The 18,312-nt window shown below is 48.8% G+C and overlaps 1 protein-coding gene and 1 long non-coding RNA gene across 2 annotated transcripts in view; one reads left to right on the forward strand and one right to left on the reverse strand.

Moving 5' to 3' along the window:
* The window catches only part of KCNB1 (potassium voltage-gated channel subfamily B member 1), a 101,095-nt gene extending 91,871 nt beyond the window's left edge, over positions 1–9,224 (reverse strand). Inside the window, exon 1 of the mRNA XM_038572569.1 lies at positions 8,534–9,224. Coding sequence (XP_038428497.1) covers positions 8,534–9,100 — 567 coding nt within the window. The 5' untranslated portion in view covers positions 9,101–9,224. The remainder of the gene's footprint in view (positions 1–8,533) is intronic.
* Positions 9,225–10,680: 1,456 nt separating this feature from the next.
* On the forward strand, positions 10,681–18,052 carry LOC102151890. Its single transcript, XR_005377401.1, has 4 exons — positions 10,681–10,920; positions 11,492–11,640; positions 13,416–13,513; positions 16,217–18,052. It is a non-coding gene; the product is annotated as an uncharacterized LOC102151890 (long non-coding RNA).
* Positions 18,053–18,312: the final 260 nt, after the last annotated feature.

The raw sequence follows: 18,312 nt of genomic DNA on the forward strand, positions 1-18,312 counted from the left end.
CATCAGATTAAGCAATGACTTCTTGCATATGACACCAAAAACACAGGCAACCAAAGAAAAAATGGACAAATAGGACTTGATCAAAATTAAAGATTTAGGTGCAAAGACACAATCACCCAAGTGATAAGGCACCCTACAGAATGGGAAAAAATATGTACAGGTCATAGATCTGATAAGAGGGTAATATCCAGAATATATAAAGAACTCTACAACTCAACAACAAAAAACAAACAACTTGATTAGAAAAGGGAAGTTACTTGAATAGACATTTCTCTAAAGAAACATGCAAATGGCCAGCAAGCACATGAAAAGATGCTCAACATCACTTGCCATTAGTGAAACACAAATCAAGACCACAATGAGACACCACCTCACACCCAGAAGAATGGCTATTATCGAAAGAACAGAAAATACCAAGTGTTGGTGAGGATGTGGAGAAACTGGAACCCAAGCTTGTGCCCTCTTGGTGAGAATATAAAATGGTACAGCTGCTGGGGAAAATAGTATGGTGGTCCCTCAAAAAAAAAAAAAAAGAATTACCACGTGATCCAGCAATTCCAGTACTGGATATGTACCCAAAAGAATTAAAAGTAGGGTCTCGAGAAGATATTTGTATACCCAGGTTCAAAGTTGCATTATTCACAGCAGCCAAAAGGTGGAAGGAAGCAAGCCAACCATTGATGGACTGATAAATGGTCACACCAAGTGTGGTAAGTACTACAATGGAGTATTATTGAGCCTTAAAGAGGAAGGAAATCCTGACACCGGCTATTATGTGGATGAACCCTGAGGACATCACACTGAGTGAAATAAACCAGTCACAAATGGACAAATACTACATGATTCCATTTATATGAGGTACCTAGAGCCGTCAGCTTCTAAGACAGAAAGCAGAATGGTGGATGCAGAGGCTGAGGGCTGGGGAATGGAATGCTATTGTTTAATAGATACAGAGTTTCAATTTTGCAAAATGAAAAATTTCTGGAGGCTGGGTTGCACAACAACGTAAATATACTTAACACCATTCAACTATATACTTAAAAATGGTTAAGACAGTGAATTTAATGTTTTATGTATTTCGCCAGAAATAAAGCAAGAAATCATCTAGGGGTTGTGTTCTAATTGTGGGGCTCAGGCATAAATGTTTTTCAAAGCTCAAGTGATCTGAGTGTGCAGCAGGGATGAACGCCACCGCTCTGTGAAGTTCGCCCTATTTATTAGGTCTAGTTCCCAGTCTTACAGAGGGGAGGTGCCTCGTGAGGTTGTACAGCCAGGAAGTGGTGGAGGTAGGATTTGAACCCAGGCCCCTGTCTCCCATGGTAACATCACATTTTATTTGCTATTTATGTTACCAGGGAAACATTTTAAGAACTGTGCTCTGGACATCAACATGTGAATTCTGGCTTCCTGGCTCCACCTCGTCATGCCCACCTTTACCAGAGACACTTTACCAGAGAGAATCTCTCTTTTTCTCAGGAAGAAGATTGGGCCCTTATCGATTAAATTGCCTATTAAAATAATGCTTAATGCTAACCCTGTGTCTCCAGTAGTTCCACTCGGTAGCCTTTAGGGGCAAGGTCATCATGGATCAGGAGCCAGGAACATTCTCAAGTCAGGTCGGAGATTTCCTTCTTTTAGGAGGATCTCCGGTAGGGGTTTTATTGGCAGATGCTGTTAGTCCACAAGACAACCAGGACACTGAAAACGTGACATTTCCCACAGATCTGTGATTTGTTCCCCAAAAATCAGACCCTAAGATAAGGATCCAAGTCCCAAGTAGCTTCTGTGGAAAGTGATCCCAGAAACACTGGTAGGGGAGAGGAGCCATGAGACAGGGGAAGGAAAGAGCCAAACAGGGTGTATTATCAGCCAAGGAACTACTGTGGGCATCAGGAACTCCAGGGCCCTGTGTGGACCGGGTACTTCTGCATTACACCCCCATCCAGGAGTGAGAAGCTGGGGTATTTATATAGCTTCCCTCATTGGTCAGCAGTTGAGGGCTGCTCTGGATGGGGCACTAGGTCCCTATCTTTACTGGACACCACTGGCCAGAGGAAGCCTTCTAAAGGCAAAGAACTGCAGGTGTTGGCAGGTGGGAGTTGGGCTGGTGGCACCAAAGTGGTAAGAGCTAAAAGGATTTGGGTGGGACACTGCATCTCCTCTAACGGGGCTGAGTCCCCATTCATCCCCAACTCCCCCTCTGATGTTGCACAAGTTATATAACCTCAGCTTACAATGAGCACGTCATTTTAAAAGAAGAAGAATTTTTTTTTAAAGGAGCTTATTTATTTGGTAAGATCGTCAGGAGGGTTAAATGAGATGATGTCAATTAACTACAACAACAAAACCCCCTGAAAGTTACCAAAGGCTTTCTATGTGCCAGGCCCTTTGCATGGATTAACTCATTTAATTTGGTAGCAATTCAGTGAGACAGGCTCTGTCACTGACCTCACTTTATGAGTGAAGGGACGGGGCCAAGAGAGGTACAGTAGTTTGTCACAAATCACACAGTTAGTGAGGAAAGGAACAGACAGACTTTGAACTTGGGCAATCCAGCTCTAAAATCAGGGCTCCTGTCCATGCTAACATCAAGCCCAGGAAGTACACAAAGTGCTGGGTATGGAGTTGGTCTTGACTGCATGCTTGTTCTCTTTCAGTTAATGAAGCTTTGGCCAAACTGCTCATTTGGCCAACACTTCTCCTCCATAAGCATTTTCATATTTTCACATTTCGTAGCCTTTCAAAACCCCCAAGAGACCAGCTTCCAAGGTACGATCCTGGTCAAAGTTCCTAAAGGAGGGGAAAGATCTTTGAGCCTTGGTGAGGATACCAGTGAGGTCCCAAAGGCCTGGAATGGTCCCTCACCTTTCACTGACTTGTTTGTTGTGACCCAGGCAGGTCGCTGAAACATCCTCCGTGTTTCCTTTTATCAAATGGGGATACTGGATTTCTGGAGCACAGCTTCAATGCCTGGCATCCACTATCATACTTAGTTCCTTGGGCAGCCCTGTGAGGGGGATTTTATTGCCATCTTCATCTACAGATTTGGAAATGGAAGCTATGGGAGGTGAAGTGATTTGCCTAAAGTCCAGAGCTAGGAAATAGCAGGGCTGGGATTCCAACCCAGGACAGTGTGACCCCACAGCCAGGATTCCAGATCTCTACAATATCGTTTTTGAGGAATAAACACAAACATCTAGGATGACCAACCTGGGGCTGGCAAGAGCCTCAGCCAGATGACTCAGAGCACTGAAGGGGCCCATAGATTCCAAGTTGGTTTCCCTCATTTTTTCATTTTTACTGCCTCCCCCTTCATTTTTTCTTGACGATAATACACGAATCCCCCTGGCTCAGGTTAAGGAAACAGAAGCATCATCACATTACAGGCATGAAATCTCAAAGGGGCGGGCAACGGCAGTGACTCGGCAATCAACAACACTGGAACAGGAGATGTTGCCAACCAGGGGTGTAGCTAGCATAGAGGAATCCCCTGATAATGCTAATAATTGCTGTTGTCATTTACCAAATGCTGACCATGTGCCAGACACTTTGTGCAGATTATCTCCTTGTGGCCCTCTCCGGTGGGCTCCATTTTATTTCTCATTTTCTAGATAAGAAAACTAAGACTCAGAGAAGGGAAGGCTGTATTCCTGGTAAGCTATGGATCTGAGAATTGAATCACATCTCCAGGAGCCCAAAGAGGATTCTTTTTTTTATTATTTTTTTAAGATTTTATTTTTCAATAATCTCGATACCCAACATGGGGCTAGAACTCACAACCCCGAGATCAAAAGTTGCACACTCTTCTGACTGAGACAGCCAGGTGCCCTACCCTCACACAGAGATGATTCTTAATCAGATCTGTGGTGAGCAAAATACTGACCACTATCTATAAATAAGGACCACTCCCACTTTTGAATATAATAATATATAATTATTATCATTATTCACATTTATAAAGTACTTTCCATTTGCAAATTATAATTACATCTGAAATCTCGCTGAGTCATCGAAACAGCCCCAGGAGGTGGGCATTGCTATAAATGCCATTTGGCTGATGAGCTCACTAAAGTTCAGACAGCTTGAATGATCTGCCCAAGATTCCAGGATTAAGAAACACAGGCTGGGAACCACACCAGCTGGGGTTCAAACCCTAGCTCTGCCATTTTCATTTCTTCAACAAATATTTATTGAGCATTTAATTGTGTGAGTTCCAGCAAGTGATTTCACCTCTCATAGCCTCAATTTCCTCTTTGTGAAAGAGTCTTAATATCACTTATCGAAGCCATTTCTTCCTGCATCTGAAAATGCCAGACACTTGCCTGCCCTGGCTTCCCTGCAGTGAGAGCATGAGCATGTGACCTGATCCTGGCCAATGGGATTTGAAAAGGAGTCTGATGGGGCTCCTGGGAAAGGTTTGCCTCTCAGGGAAAAAGGTGGCACATGGGATGAAATGTCCCTCTTCATGGGTTGGACCTCATGGGTCTACATTAGTCATCTTGCAACATGAGGCATCAAGCCTGAGGACCAAGCCACCAGTAGCGGCTGGAGAAGCAGAAAGATGGAAATATTCTAGAATCCTAATGGCATCTTGGAGCCATTAACCTGAAACCAGCTACCTTGGAACTTTTTGTTGTTACATGAGATGATGCATTCTCCTCCTTGTAGAGGCCACTTTGAGTTTTCTATTCTGTTACTCGTAGTCCACATTGGCAGACTACCATAGGATTGTCGAGGATATTTCGATGAGATAGGGGATATAAAGTACTGTTAATTCGTACCTGGCATAATCAATAGTAGCCAATAAGACTGAAATACATGCCCTGAGACTATTCCAGGGAGGGCAGATACTCCTGGCCTGGCAAATTATTTCCCTCTCTATTCTGCTAAGAAAAGCCTGGAAAGTTTTCCAAGAAAGCGGAAACCCCGTGGTGGCCCAGGACCACAACCTCGCCGCTCTGATGGGGCTGACCCAAGTTTCCAAACAAGAATTAATCACACTGCCTTTTGCCTAATGGATTTTGATTTTCACTCCCCTGATGGTGAAGTCTAGAGTCTGTACTTTGGTTTGTCTCCACGTTGCCAGAACATCCCATCAATTATTAACAGCATCAGCTCAGTCTCCCTGTACTGCTATCGCAAGGAAAGAGTTTGTTGCAACTCAGCCCACCCAGTCGTAGAGAAAGGACTCTTGATCCTATTTATAGCAACAAGCTCCACCTACTCCGATGTGCTAGGCACTGTTTTAAATCTTGACAAACATGATTTCATGACACCCTGCAAGGTGGGCCTTTTATCTCCATTTTATAGGTAGAAGGTGAGGGCTTGCTTGCAGAGGTGAAGAACCCACTTGAGGCCAGAAACTGGGGAGGTAGTGGGACTGGGCCTGGACCCCTGGTCTGTCCTTGCTCTAAACATACAAGGTACGGTTGTTCTTACATCTCACAACCACCCAGAAATGATCCTCCATTTGACCATCTCATTCTGTGATCTCTGAGAAATTTCCATAGGCTTTGCTGTTCTGACAAGCAAGGCATCTAACTTGGGGGATGGATGGTGTGAGGTGGGCAGAGTACAGATGATCAGAGGAGGCCAGAGGCCCAGGAAGCTGGGTTGCAGGCAGGCAGTGAGGAACGAGAGACAGATCCCCAAAACCGGAGATACACTGACTGACTGATTGCTTGATCCATTCATTTGGTCCACATGTAGTTATTTGGAGCCCCTCTAGGCCAGGCACCTTGATGGGTGCTGGGAACAGAGCAGTGAATATAACTCAAGGCACTCACACTCTGGAGGCGGAGGAAGAAAAGGAAGCAAATACAATTTTAGATGGCGCTTAAAGCCTATGCAGGGAAGACACTGAGTGAGGTTGCCGAGATAAAGAGGAAGAAGGCTGTTTTAGACAGGGGTCAAGAAAGTTTCTTTGAGGAGGGGTTATTTGAGCAGAGACTTGCTCAAATGAGGAATGAGGAGAAGCAGTTGGCCACCGGACAAGCTGGTAAAGAGCATTCCAGGCCGCAGGAATAGCAAGTGCAAAAGTCCCGAGGTAGGCTAATGTCTGCCCTGTTTAAGGAATAGCAAGGAAGCCAGTGGGGCTGGAGCCCAGTGAACCACAGGAGAGTTGAACAGATGAACTCAGAGAGGACATGGAGACCGACTCAGTAGGGTCTAGTATGCCATGGTGGAGGGTTTGGATTTTATTCTGAGTGTGGTGGGAAACCTCTGGAGGATTTTAAGCAGATGAATAACATGATCCAATTTATATTTTGAAAAGCTCACTCTGGCTGCTGTGCAGGCAATGGATTGCAGGGGGCAAAAGAAGAAGTAGGGAAACTGGGGAGAAGCCTGTGGCATTTAATCATTATGGAAAGAACATCTTCAAAAATCACACTTGGGTTTGAATTTCTGGCTACTTCTGTTTGCTTGCTGCGTGACCTTAGGCAAGTTACTCAACCTCTCTGAACCTCCCTATTTGTGAAAGACGGGATAATAACAGAGAGCTAGCATAAGGACTAATTGTGTTGTTACATTTCATACACAGTAAATGTTTGATCAATGGTGGTCAGGGTTTCTATACTGAGGGACCAATGAGCCTGCCTGCCTCCCCATTTCAGCTCTGGTTGCAGAATGTCCTAGACGTCCATCTGCCAGGAATGTGAACTGACAGCCTGAGCCTGGGATCACGGAGAGGTCATGAAGCTCGTCCCTGCGAGCGGATTAACCCGAGGGCAAGATGAGGCTGTTTATTCCCAAACAGCGCCTTTTGCAAGCCCGAGCTCCCCTTGCTGCCAGGCTGCCAACCCAAACACAGCTCTTTGCTTGCTTCTTCTCTGGGAGGGTGCTCAACCCTCCAGGCCCCTCATTCTCATGTCTTAGGGACAGAACAGGGAGGGGGAAGAGTCATGTTTGGGCCTCAACAGGGTATGTGTAGGAGGAACTCGTGTCAGGCCTGGAAATAGCAAAATAAGTCTGCTGATCCTAAGCCGGTTAAGGGTGAGTGACTGTCTTAAGAGGGAGGCTTTCTGGACACGAAACCTAGGGCAGGATTACTGTCAGAGGCAGCCCACAGAAGAGGAAACCAGGCCTAGAAATGTCTACATTCTCTTTGGGGGTTGCCAGGGAAAGGAGAAAATCTTCAGGCCTCCCTCTACCTTCCTACCAGCCACCCCCTCCTGCATCTACTCTCAGAGGCCTCTCCCCGAGGAGTCAGGTCTGGGGAAAGGACTCCAGAGGGTCCCCTTCAGACACAGCCTTGTAGGTGGACCTTCAGTGAGGACCAACTAAGCCAGAGGGATCCCACAAGGAGGGGCCAAGTGGGGCAGGAGGCAGCCCGAGCAAATACACGATGCTGATATATACGTTTCCTCCTGCCTTGTTCCTTTTTCCATGAACACATTTACCTACCTGCCCACCCCAGCCCCACCTGCTCTTGGCCCCACTCTTCAAGAGTGAGTTATGTTCAACATGTCTTTCCCAACGAGGTCTTCCTGGATTTCGACATCAACGTTTCTCTTTTCTGGCTTCCCTAGGCCTCACGCAACCTCTTTTAAAGCGCTACACACACTGTGTTGTCATTTACACCCCAGCACGTTGGCCACCTGAAGACAGGCCTCATCTCTCTGAGGCATTCTTGGAACCCAGCCCAACACAAAGCAGCAGCTCATCAACCACTGACCCCCTTCCCTGGCCTGGCCCCCTACCCCAAGTCTTTCTCAGGCCATCATAGCCTCTGCCTTTACCCAAGAGCACAATGGCCCACTTGGTGTGATCTAAGCCTTCCTGCCTCCTCCTGCTTCATTTTTCCCATTGCCTCATTTTTCTCTCTTATTTCAAAATTTACATCCTCTTCTGACAGCCAAAGCATCTTTACAAGTGGCACCAAATCATTCTTGGAATAAACTCACCAAATAAATAAAGAAAGAACAAACCAGGGGTGACCCATCGCCCACAAGCATCCTTGGCCAGCTGCATGCGTCATGCATGCACACACCCACCCCTCAGAGTCCCTTTGCCTCATTTTTCTTACTTATGTTAAAACTGCCTGACAGTATCTCAATGTCCTCCGAGCACGTCTGTAAGCTGCTTTCATGTCTTCCTTGGGGCAAAGTGGGGTTATAATACAGGGATAAGTCTTAGAATAGCAGGTGACCCCCCCTCCCACCTGGGTCTAGGACTCCACAAGCCAGCATTATGTATATAGACCAACCTCAACTCCATCCCAGCAAGGCTTTATCATCCCTCTGTGCCTTCTTATTCACAGTGTCCACCCTCTTGCTGTGGGATTTTATGTCTCTGCAAATCCTTTTCTCCAACAGAGTCGAGGTATAAAGTATTGAATAATGAAGGGATGAGGTAACCAGTGCAAATGGGAGCAGGTCGAAGGGGTTGGTCCTCACCTCTGAGGTCTGGGCTACAGCCCCTCCCCCTTTCTGGTCTTATTTGGGAACTAAGCCAGAGATGCCCAGCTGTGGTCCTCAATCTGCGGACACAGGCAAGAGCCCCCAGCGCAACTGCCCGCAGATCCCAGACTCACCTTGGCAGCCACGGAAGAATTGGGCTTCTCCAGAAGGTCCCAGAGCTTCTTCCTCTTCTCTGCACAGCACGTGTTATCGAACTCCTCCCCCTCCCGCTCCCGCAGGGTCTCTGCCTCCCGCTTGAGCTCCTCATTCATCTGCTCCTTCTTCTGGTGGTAGCGGGCCTGGCAGCAGGATTCCAGGTAGATTTCATCGATGCCCCAGTAGTCAAGCTCTTGGCTGAAGCTCAGCGCGCACATCTCCTCCATCATGTGCAGCCGCCCAGTGCGGTAGAAGTTGAGGATGGAGGTGAAGGCGCCCGGATGGCGGTCGAAGAAGTACTCGTTGTCGTCGAGGCTGTAGTCATCGCACACCTCGAGCAGCGAGTCGTGCGTGTTGCAGTCGCGCAGCTTGCCCAGCCGCGTGCGGGGCAGGCGGTCCAGGGTGCGCCAGAGCACCTCGTGGGCCAGACCTCCGACGTTGAGGCGGACGCGCCTCGAGCACGCCTTGCTGCGCACGATCTCCATGGGCTCAGGCGGCAGCGAGCTGGTGGAGCGGGAGCCATGCTTCGTCATGCCCGCCGGCATCGCTGGTCCGGCCGCCCCCGCCCCCCCTGCCCCCCCAGGCCGCTGTCACTGGACGGCAAGGCCGGCCGCTGCGGGGGAGGGGGGCAGGGAGCGCTGTGGGCTGCTGGGGGTGCAGGGGGCCACGCGGGCGCGCGTCACGGCCGTCTTCTCACCTCCATCCCGACCGCTGCAGGGCAGGAAGCGGACGCGGGTCAGCAAGCAGGGAGCTGGGCGCGGCCCCCCCCCCCTACCTCTCCACTGGGGCCCCAACCGGCCTTGACCTTCCCGGTGCTTAAGCGGCTCAGGGCCTGGGGGAGGGGGGGGTCGCTGAACGGCTTGGCGCTGTCCCTCCCGCCGGTGCTGAAGCCCGCCCCACCCCACGGGTGGCGGGGAGAGGCACCCCCCAGAGGCGCACGGGGATCCGGGAGGCCCCACCCCGGGTTTCTGCCGCCCAGGCCCGACCCAGCCGCCCGGGGCGCTGTCCTCCCCGTCGAGTGCTGAAACTCGCTTCTCTCTGGGTCTCCCCGTCGAGTCCCGCACCAGGCCCCGCGATGGGCAGAGAGGGGCACTGCATGAAAAACTTTATTATTTTTTTTTAAAGATTTCTCCTCTTTTCTTTCCCCCTGCTACTAAATAATTAGAATGTGAGTTCTAGAGGGTAGCAGCGGGTTTGCTTTTTCTGAACCTTAAAAGCCTCGGGGGAATTCTAGGGGGATCTCAGCTGCCCACCTGTCGGAGGTCACAACTGATGGGGTGGTCAAGACAGCCTCGCTGTCCCGGAGCGACCCCTCTCCCTAAACCACGGGAGCATCTCGTGAGGTCGCTCCGGTAACTAAGTGAGCCCTGAAGATGCAAAGCCAAGATCTGCGCGGAGTCCGGCCCCTCCCTCCGTGCCCCTTACCCCACCGCAGGAGGGGCGCGCAGAGTCCTGCGGATCCACCTGCTCCATCCTTCCTTCTCTCCTTCCCCGCCCCCTTCCCCCCCCCTCCTCCTCCTCGCTCCTCTCCTGCGATGGCTTTTTATAACTCCGGGTTCTGCGCCTTTCCCGGGGCTTGGAAGGGAAGGGGTGGGGGAGGTGGGAGGCGGGGAAAGGAGCTGAATTTTCTGGCCTTTTCAAAACGTGCCCTCCTCCCGCCGCGCGCTGGTGATTTCGGGGGCTACCCGGAGCCCCCCAGCATGTGAGCCTGACGCCCTCTCCCCTCGCGCTCCCCCAGGCCCCAACCCTTGCCCGGACCGCCCCCCCCTCCGCCCCCGTACATCCCCCCTCCCCCGGCCTGAAGCCGCGGAGCCCGGGTAGACCAACAGGCCGAACCGCGGCAGGCGAGCCCCCTTCCCGTGTCCCCCTGTGTCCCCGCTGCTGGCCGCGCGCCTCAACACTCACCCCCAGGGCGGCCGCTTCCCGGGGCCAGGGACCGCGCATCGCCCCGGCCGCCCGGGCGCCCCCGCCCGCGGGCAGCGGCGGACCCGGGGCCGGGCCGGGCACGGCCTACGCCGGCCGGGCGGGAGGCGCGCTAGGGCTGCAGGCGCCGCGGGGCCGGGGCGCCCTCTCCGAGGCGGGGGGCGCGGGCAAGCGCCGGGGGGCGCGGGTGGCAGGTCCGCGATCGGGCGGCGCCTCCTGCTCCACCTCCTCCTGCTCCTGCTCCCGCTCCTGCTCCCGCGGCGGCGGCGGCTGCTGCCTGAGCGAGATCAACAAGTCGGGGCTGAGCTTAGGCTCTGCGCTGGCTGCGATTCTGTCCCGCACTTCGGAGCGCCTGGAGCCGGGCACCGAGGCGGGACGGCGCCACCTGCGGGTCGGAAGCGTGCGCGCCGCTTAACTCCTGCCTGCCCGGGCCAGCCGCCAGGTGAGGCTGGGGGCGGGCTGCGGCTTTGGGCGAAGGAGCTGCACCTGGCAGCCCGGCCCTTCCCACCTGGGCTGCCCTCCCTGGCTGCCTCGCCATCCGGCCTCCCTTTGTCAGGTGAAGATGGCGGGGGAGAGCGCCTACTGTGTGTGAGGCACTAGCATAAGCGACTGAGAAACAGCTGTGCATCTAACACAAACGCTCAGCCCTTGTAGAGCTGTCTGGAGACAGACGAAAAACAAGAAAGTAAAAAAATGTCAGACGGTGATCAGCGCTGGGAGGCGAAGGAAGCAGAGAGAGGCAGGGGTGGGGTGGGGGCAGATTGCAATTTTAAATAGCCCTTGCTTTCATGGGCTTCCATGCTAGATTCTAAGATCTAATTCTAGGGTGGAATTCTGGATTCTAGTGGAGGAAGGTGGACCATGAAATAGATCAACAGATAAATATGCAATGTGGCAGCTGGTGGCAACTGCTACCACGAAAAATAAAGCAGGATGAGGGGAAGAGAGTGTGAGGGGTCAGCTGAACCTGGTGATTCATTCATTTATTCATTTATTCATGTTCCCTTGGGCAGCTGCTTGTTGAGAGCTTACTGTGTGCCTGGTCCTGTACCAGGCTGGGGAAAGGAACCATCTCCCCTGGAGTTCCTGTTCAGTGGAAGAGACAGGAGACATCAAATAATCTCTAGCAATGAATATAGAACCAAAGGATTTACCTAAAGAGGTGAGCAAGGCTTCCCTAAGGATGCCATAGTTGGGCCCCATGTTTACTCATTTATTCTTCCAAATGCATATTTACTGCATGACAAGTAAGCAGGTGATAGGGATACACAGTAAGCCCTCTGCTTTGGAAGAGAAAGCTGGGCCTAAGCCACAGAGCTCCTCCCCTCTCTGGCCCTTTTCTTCATTTATAAAATGAAGGAATTCATTTCCATAGTGTTACACATAATATTACTATATATATATATAATATTTTGTATATATTTATATATATTATATGTTATATATATATATTAAAGTAGGCTCCACACCCAGCATGGAGCCCAACACAGGGCTTGAACTCATGACCCTGAGATCAAGACCTGAGCTTAAATTAAGAGTCAGATACTTAACAGACTGAGCCACCAGGTGCCTCAATATTACTGTATTTTTATTTATTTTTTTTAAATATTGTATTTATTTATTCACAAGAGACACACACACAGAGAGGCAGAGATATAGGCAGAGGTAGAAGCAGGTTGTATGCAGGGAGCCTAATATGAGACTCAAGCCTGGGTCAAAGGCAGGTGCTAAACCTCTGGGCCACCCAGGTGACCATATATATATTTTTTTAAATGTTTATTTATTTATGATAGTCACAGAGAGAGAGAGAGAGAGAGGCAGAGACATAGGCAGAGGGAGAAGCAGGCTCCATGCACCGGGAGCCTGATGTGGGATTCAATCCCGGGTCTCCAGGATCGCGCCCTGGGCCAAAGGCAGGCGCCAAACCGCTGCGCCACCCAGGGATCCCCATATATTTTTATTTAAAAAAATGTTTTTGTTTATTTATTCATGAGAGACACACAGAGAGAGACAGAGACATAGAAAGAGGGAGAAGCAGGTTCCCTGTGGGGAGCCCAATGCAGGACTTGATCTCAGGTCCCTGGGGATCACATCCTGAGCCAAAGACAGGTACTCAACCACTGAGCCACCCAGGAACCCAATATTATTATATTTTTAAAAATCTGTTTACTTTTCATCAACTCCATCATCATGATCCTTGTCCAAGATGTTATCATCTTGTGGGTAGAAGCCAGGGATGCTGCTAAACATCCTCCAGTGCACGGGATGGACACCCACAATAAATAATTCTCTAGCTCTGAATATTAACAGTGCCAAGGTTGAGAAACCCTAGATTAATTTAAAAGAAGTCCAAGGTATTTGCTGGTCTGGAAATGCTTCTCTCAACCAATAATTAGTGAGCACCTACTATATGCCAAACATTACTCTAGATGCTGGAGATACGGTGAACAGAATAAAACAAACAATCCCTCTGCTCACAGACTTATATCCTGGTGGGGAATACAGTTAATAAATGAGTTAAATAAATAAATCAGATTGTTTGGGCTGTGATAAATGCCATGAAGAAAAGGAAATAAGAGGCAGTGATAAAGCATGTCTGAGAGAGATGCCAGTAACTTTGGATAGGGTGGTCAGGCAGGGAGGTCTTCAAGATGATATATCTAAGCTCAGAACCTGAGGTCAGGAAGAAGACAACCATGTGAAGTTCTGAGGGAAGGGGTTCCAGGCAGGGGAAACAATAAGAGTAAAGGCCCTAAGGTGGAAATGGCCTTGGGAAGGGAGGTTAGAGAGGTAGATAGGACTAGGCCATGCAGAGCCTTGTTGGAATTTTATTCTCAAGGTTAAGGAATGAATTTGAGTTTTTTTTTCTCATCCTGATGGGAAGCCGTGAAAGAATTTTTCACAGGGAAGTCCTATGTGCTGATATATTTTTTGAAGTGATTCTTCCAGCTGCTGTGTGCATTATGGAATGCTGGGGGACAAAGATGGCAGCAAGAAGAAACCTCACAAGGCATCTGTAACAGTCCGGGCCAGAGGTGAGGGGCTTGGACTGGGATGATGGTGATGAAGATGGGTGGGTAGTTTCACAGCCATGAGGCTCTGACAGGGGAGATTATTCCCCAAACCCAAGGCTAGTGCTGGAAATTCCATGTCATTCAGATTCTTCCCTCTGGGTGGCCCAAGTCCTACGAAGTTTGGCTCCAGATTTATTTTTTATTTTTTTTAAAGATTTATTTATTTATGATAGACATAGAGAGAGAGAGAGAGAGAGGTAGAGACACAGGCAGAGGGACAAGCAGGCTCCATGCCGGGAGCCCGATGTGGGACTCGATCCCGGGACTCCAGGATCGCGCCCTGGACCAAAGGCAGGCGCTAAACCGCTGAGCCACCCAGGGATCCCCTGGCTCCAGATTTAGATAAAGAACATCTAGATACACCTGGATCTTAGAAGTGCAAACAAAGGAAATAGCTCTGTCTCCCTCTGTTTCCTTGCATGGCACACAGTTTAGAATTTTTACTTTCTGAATGAAAAGTCTCTATTTGAAAACATCTGGCCTTTCATTTCCTAGAATTTTCTGCCATCGTAAGAGGAGAGATTGCTTTGAAATAAAGCCAATTCAGGGGAAAATAGAGCCCAGAGATTGAGATATTGAGTGCTGACAATGTCATTAGAGCTTCAGGATCCAGTTTTGCCTGAAGCCATTGCCTCTGGATTTTCCAGCTGTGTGAGCTAGTAAATACTCCCTTTTCACCTAAACCAGATGGAGTTGTGAGATTTTCTTTTATGTTTCAAAGAGTCCAATTGATACAATCCTTTCTCCACAAACCAAAAGTTTACCATCTCCTTATAATGTACTTATAAGACACAGGGGAAAAGAAAATGAACTTATAGGAAACGGCAAAAAGAATAATAAAATTCAGAATGTTTTACAGAGAAGGGGTACCCTGGTAAGAGTTCAAGTACAACCACGTCATTTTACAGATGGGGAAAAATAAAAAGCCTCTCAAGGGGAACAGCATCCCAAAGGTCAACCAGAGAGTGGGCACCTGCGTGCCAGCACCAGGTCACAAACCACATCTGCTCAGGCCCTCTCAGCATACTTCCTGCTGAGAGGTGTTGAGATTTTTATCGAGGCTGCATGATATCAAATCAGCCCAACTCATCCCTGTAAATACAGGTGGATCCCTTCTAAACTGTGCTAGCAGTTAGAGATGCATCCACTTGAAGTCAGTTTTTTCTTCTTAAACTTCGTAATAACAGCCATTACTTATTTATAATCCCACTGAGGGTCTGTAGGTTCCTTGGCACTTCTGGGCACTGAACAAGATTAATTAATCCCCTCCCCCCCACAGACCCCTAGGAAGGAATAATTGCTTTATGAGGGTAGTTATGGGGGTACCCAAAGGCTCAAGGGAAATCATTGACATCTCTGAGTGGATGTCACTCAGACAACTGCTCTTTGCTGTGGCCTTGCCCAAAGTTCTAGCAGCCCCGGGGGATTTTCTATCAGCTCAGACGCTAGTCTTCTCGCCTATTTCTCTTTTGTCACATCCAATAATAATAATCATAATCATGAGTAAAATGGGGCTAGTGATAGAATCTATCCACCCCCCAGAGTTGCTGAGGAGACTAATGAGAGACTGCATATGAAGTGCTTAGCACCTATTCCTAACACTAGTAAGTATACGTTAATAGAACAGTAGTAGCAACAACCATAATAGTAGCAGCTGATATTGAGCAGTTACTATATATCAGGCACTGTACTAAATGCTTTGCATGTATCTGACCTCATTTAAGATTCTTTCTAGCTCTCTCACTCTTGGGCTGAATATTCTAATATAAAGACGTATTAGCAGTTGGGTAATGCTTGAGTGGCCAGGTGTCTGATTCTAGTGCCCATTCTACACTAGCCTTTATCAAGCCCTGGGTTTTCTGGCCCAGGCTCCTGGTAAAGGATGAGCCTGGTTTTCTTACCAATCCAAACGTTTACCCATTATTCTTCCATCTTTTGCCCACCACCTACCTATCAACCCAGCCATTCATTCGACCATCCATATACTATCCAACAATATAGCCACCAAACTATCCAACTACGCACCCAACTATTTATCTACCCTACTCATCTATCAATCCATGTACTCACACGTCCATCTTTCCATTCATTCACATATCCTATCCACTACCCATCTTTCCACCATTAATTCACCCAACCATTAACCCATGCATCTACCTATTTACTTATTTACCCATTCACCTACCTACTCACCCATATACCCAATTACTTGCCAACCTACTCATTCAACCATTTTTCCAGGCATCTGTCTACCTACTCATTCATCCCCCTCAGTCATCCAGCCCAAATATTCATGTATCTGTTCACTGCTCACTTAGCCCCTCATCCATCCATCTATCCATCCATCCACCCATCCATCCACTCACTTGGCCATTCCCACTCACCTACTACATAACATTTTAGAGTGTTTATTACATGTAGTGCTCTGTGCTGAGTCCTGGCTCCCTCCCTGGGAGGAAATATGGGCGCCCCCAGAGGGCCCCACAGAAGGAGATAGGTAAACCTGCACATAGTCCATTGAACCCCTTTGTAGCCTGGGTTTTGCCAAAGCCATTGACTTCCAGGGTCTGCGGCCAAAAAGTGATGAAATACAAGGTATGGATGGATTGAGGCACGGGCTTCCAGCAAAGCAATTAAAGGTAAAGTATTATCTCTTTCCTGCAGATGGCCTGGGAACTCCAAGATGTGATGGAAAAGGAGCAAGTCAGCAAAAGGAAGAAATCAAAGCTACAGAGATCAAGAGCTAATGAACTGATTCTTGTAAGATATATTTCATTGACATCCAGCTCTCCTGCCCTTTGGGGACTGATATCTCTCCTACCTCCTCTCCCCTGCCCTTGTCCACCTCTTCCCAGTCTCATCTACCTCTTCTCTGATCTTTCTCTCCTACTTTTATTCTTCTTCCAATGCAATCTCCCCAGAGCTACGAGGGTAGGCCTTTAAGGGCAGAAGTCTGGCCCTGTCACTCCCCTTCTTATAAACCATCATGACTCTTCACCATGCAAGATAAAGGACAAACTCTCCCATGATGAGGAAAAGACCACTTGTTCACTTAGGGCATATTTCCTGAGCATCTACTATGTGTCAAGCTCATGTTGCATGCTGGGAACACAGGAGTGATAAAGCCAACCTACCCTCCAGTAGCTCACATTCAAATGAGAGGCATAAACAGAGACATTTAAAAATAATCTAATATTGATAATCACTGAGCAGGGAATAAGAAAAGTATGAATGTAAGAACAATGGAAAGGAGGGGGTGGTGATGCTGCAAGTGAGTGGTAAATCAGAGAAAACAGCAAGCCATAAAGGAGCAGGGAGGGGCATTCCAAGATAAAAGTAGAAGGGAGAGCAGGTTCAAAGCCCTTGGGGCAGGAGGGTTGAAGGAAATGGAAGATGATGGATGTGGCCAGAGTGGAGTGTGTGAGGGCAAGAGTGGTTCAAGTAGGGGTAGGAGAGGAAAACAGAGGAGAAAGATCATGTAGGTGAGGGCTGTGGGAGGGTGTTTGGATTTTATGTCAAGCACATTGGAGAATTTTAAGCAGGGAGTAGCTGATTTGATTTTTACCTTCAGGATGTAAAAGATTGTTCTAAACACTACTGAGGTCTTGGTTTCTGCCATGGCCTCTGAGTCTCCAGACTGAGGATAATACCTAACAAGCCTCGAGGGAGAGTGCTGGCCCTTCTGACACAGGGCCAGTGGGCTCTGAGGCTCCTCCCCATCATCCCCTTCCATGGCGATGGGGTGACTACTGATGGCATTTGGGATTTTTGGGAGACAGTTGCCAGATTTCTGCATACTTCCCTATTTCTCACAAGGAGAGGGTGTTTCTGTTTCCCCACAAACTTCGACATAGAAACTTCTATCTGACCCTTGCCTTGTCTGCTTTTCCAGCTTTCTCACTCACCATTACATCCCCACATTCCAGGCAAAGATTTTTCAACCTCTGGCCCAGTGATAGCTGCTTCTCAAAGATGGCCCCCCACGAACCTGCCTCTGGGTAGGCAAGCCTTGTCCCCTTCCAATCCACATTGACTCTGGGCTTTGCCAGCAGAATACGGCAAAAGTGATGCCATTGCCAGACCTAAGCCCCAAAGAAGTTCTGACAGCATCTATTTTTGTGCTTTCGAGAGCTGAGCCATAAGCAGGCAGCCCAAATACCCTGCCAGGAGAGAACACATGGAGGGGCCATGTGAAAAGTGAGAAGCCCTGAAATTATATAGGAAGAGAGAAGGGCTCAGCCATTCTAGCATCTCAGCTGAGCACAGCTTGTCAGTTGTCCCTGCCAATGCACCATGTTAGATGTTGCTGCCCTACCTGGCATCTGACTGCAACTACATGTGAGACCCCAAGTGAGACCAGCAGAAGAACTATCCATCAAAGTCCTAGGCAACCCACAACACCATGAGAAATCATAAAAATGTCCCATCTTATTTGCTTATTTTGGGGGCTGAAACTCACAACCTGGAGATCAAGATTACCATGCTATTCCAACTAAGCTAGCCAGGTGCCCCTAAAACAATTTCTTTTTTTTTATTGTTTTATTATTTCTTTATTTGCCAGAGAGAGAGCAAGCATGAGTTGGGGATGGGGCAGAGGGAGAGGGAGAAGCAGACTCTGCACGGAGTGGGGAGCCCAATGCGGGGCTCGATCCCAGGACCATGAGATCACGACGTGAGCCAAAGGCAGATAGATGCTAAATCAAATGAGCCACCCAGGCATTCCAGTTTCATTTTAAATCACTACATTTTGCGGTTGTTAC

Source organism: Canis lupus, chromosome 24 (genome assembly GCF_011100685.1).
Source record: "Canis lupus familiaris isolate Mischka breed German Shepherd chromosome 24, alternate assembly UU_Cfam_GSD_1.0, whole genome shotgun sequence".
In the NCBI taxonomy this organism is placed as follows: Eukaryota; Metazoa; Chordata; class Mammalia; order Carnivora; family Canidae; genus Canis; species Canis lupus.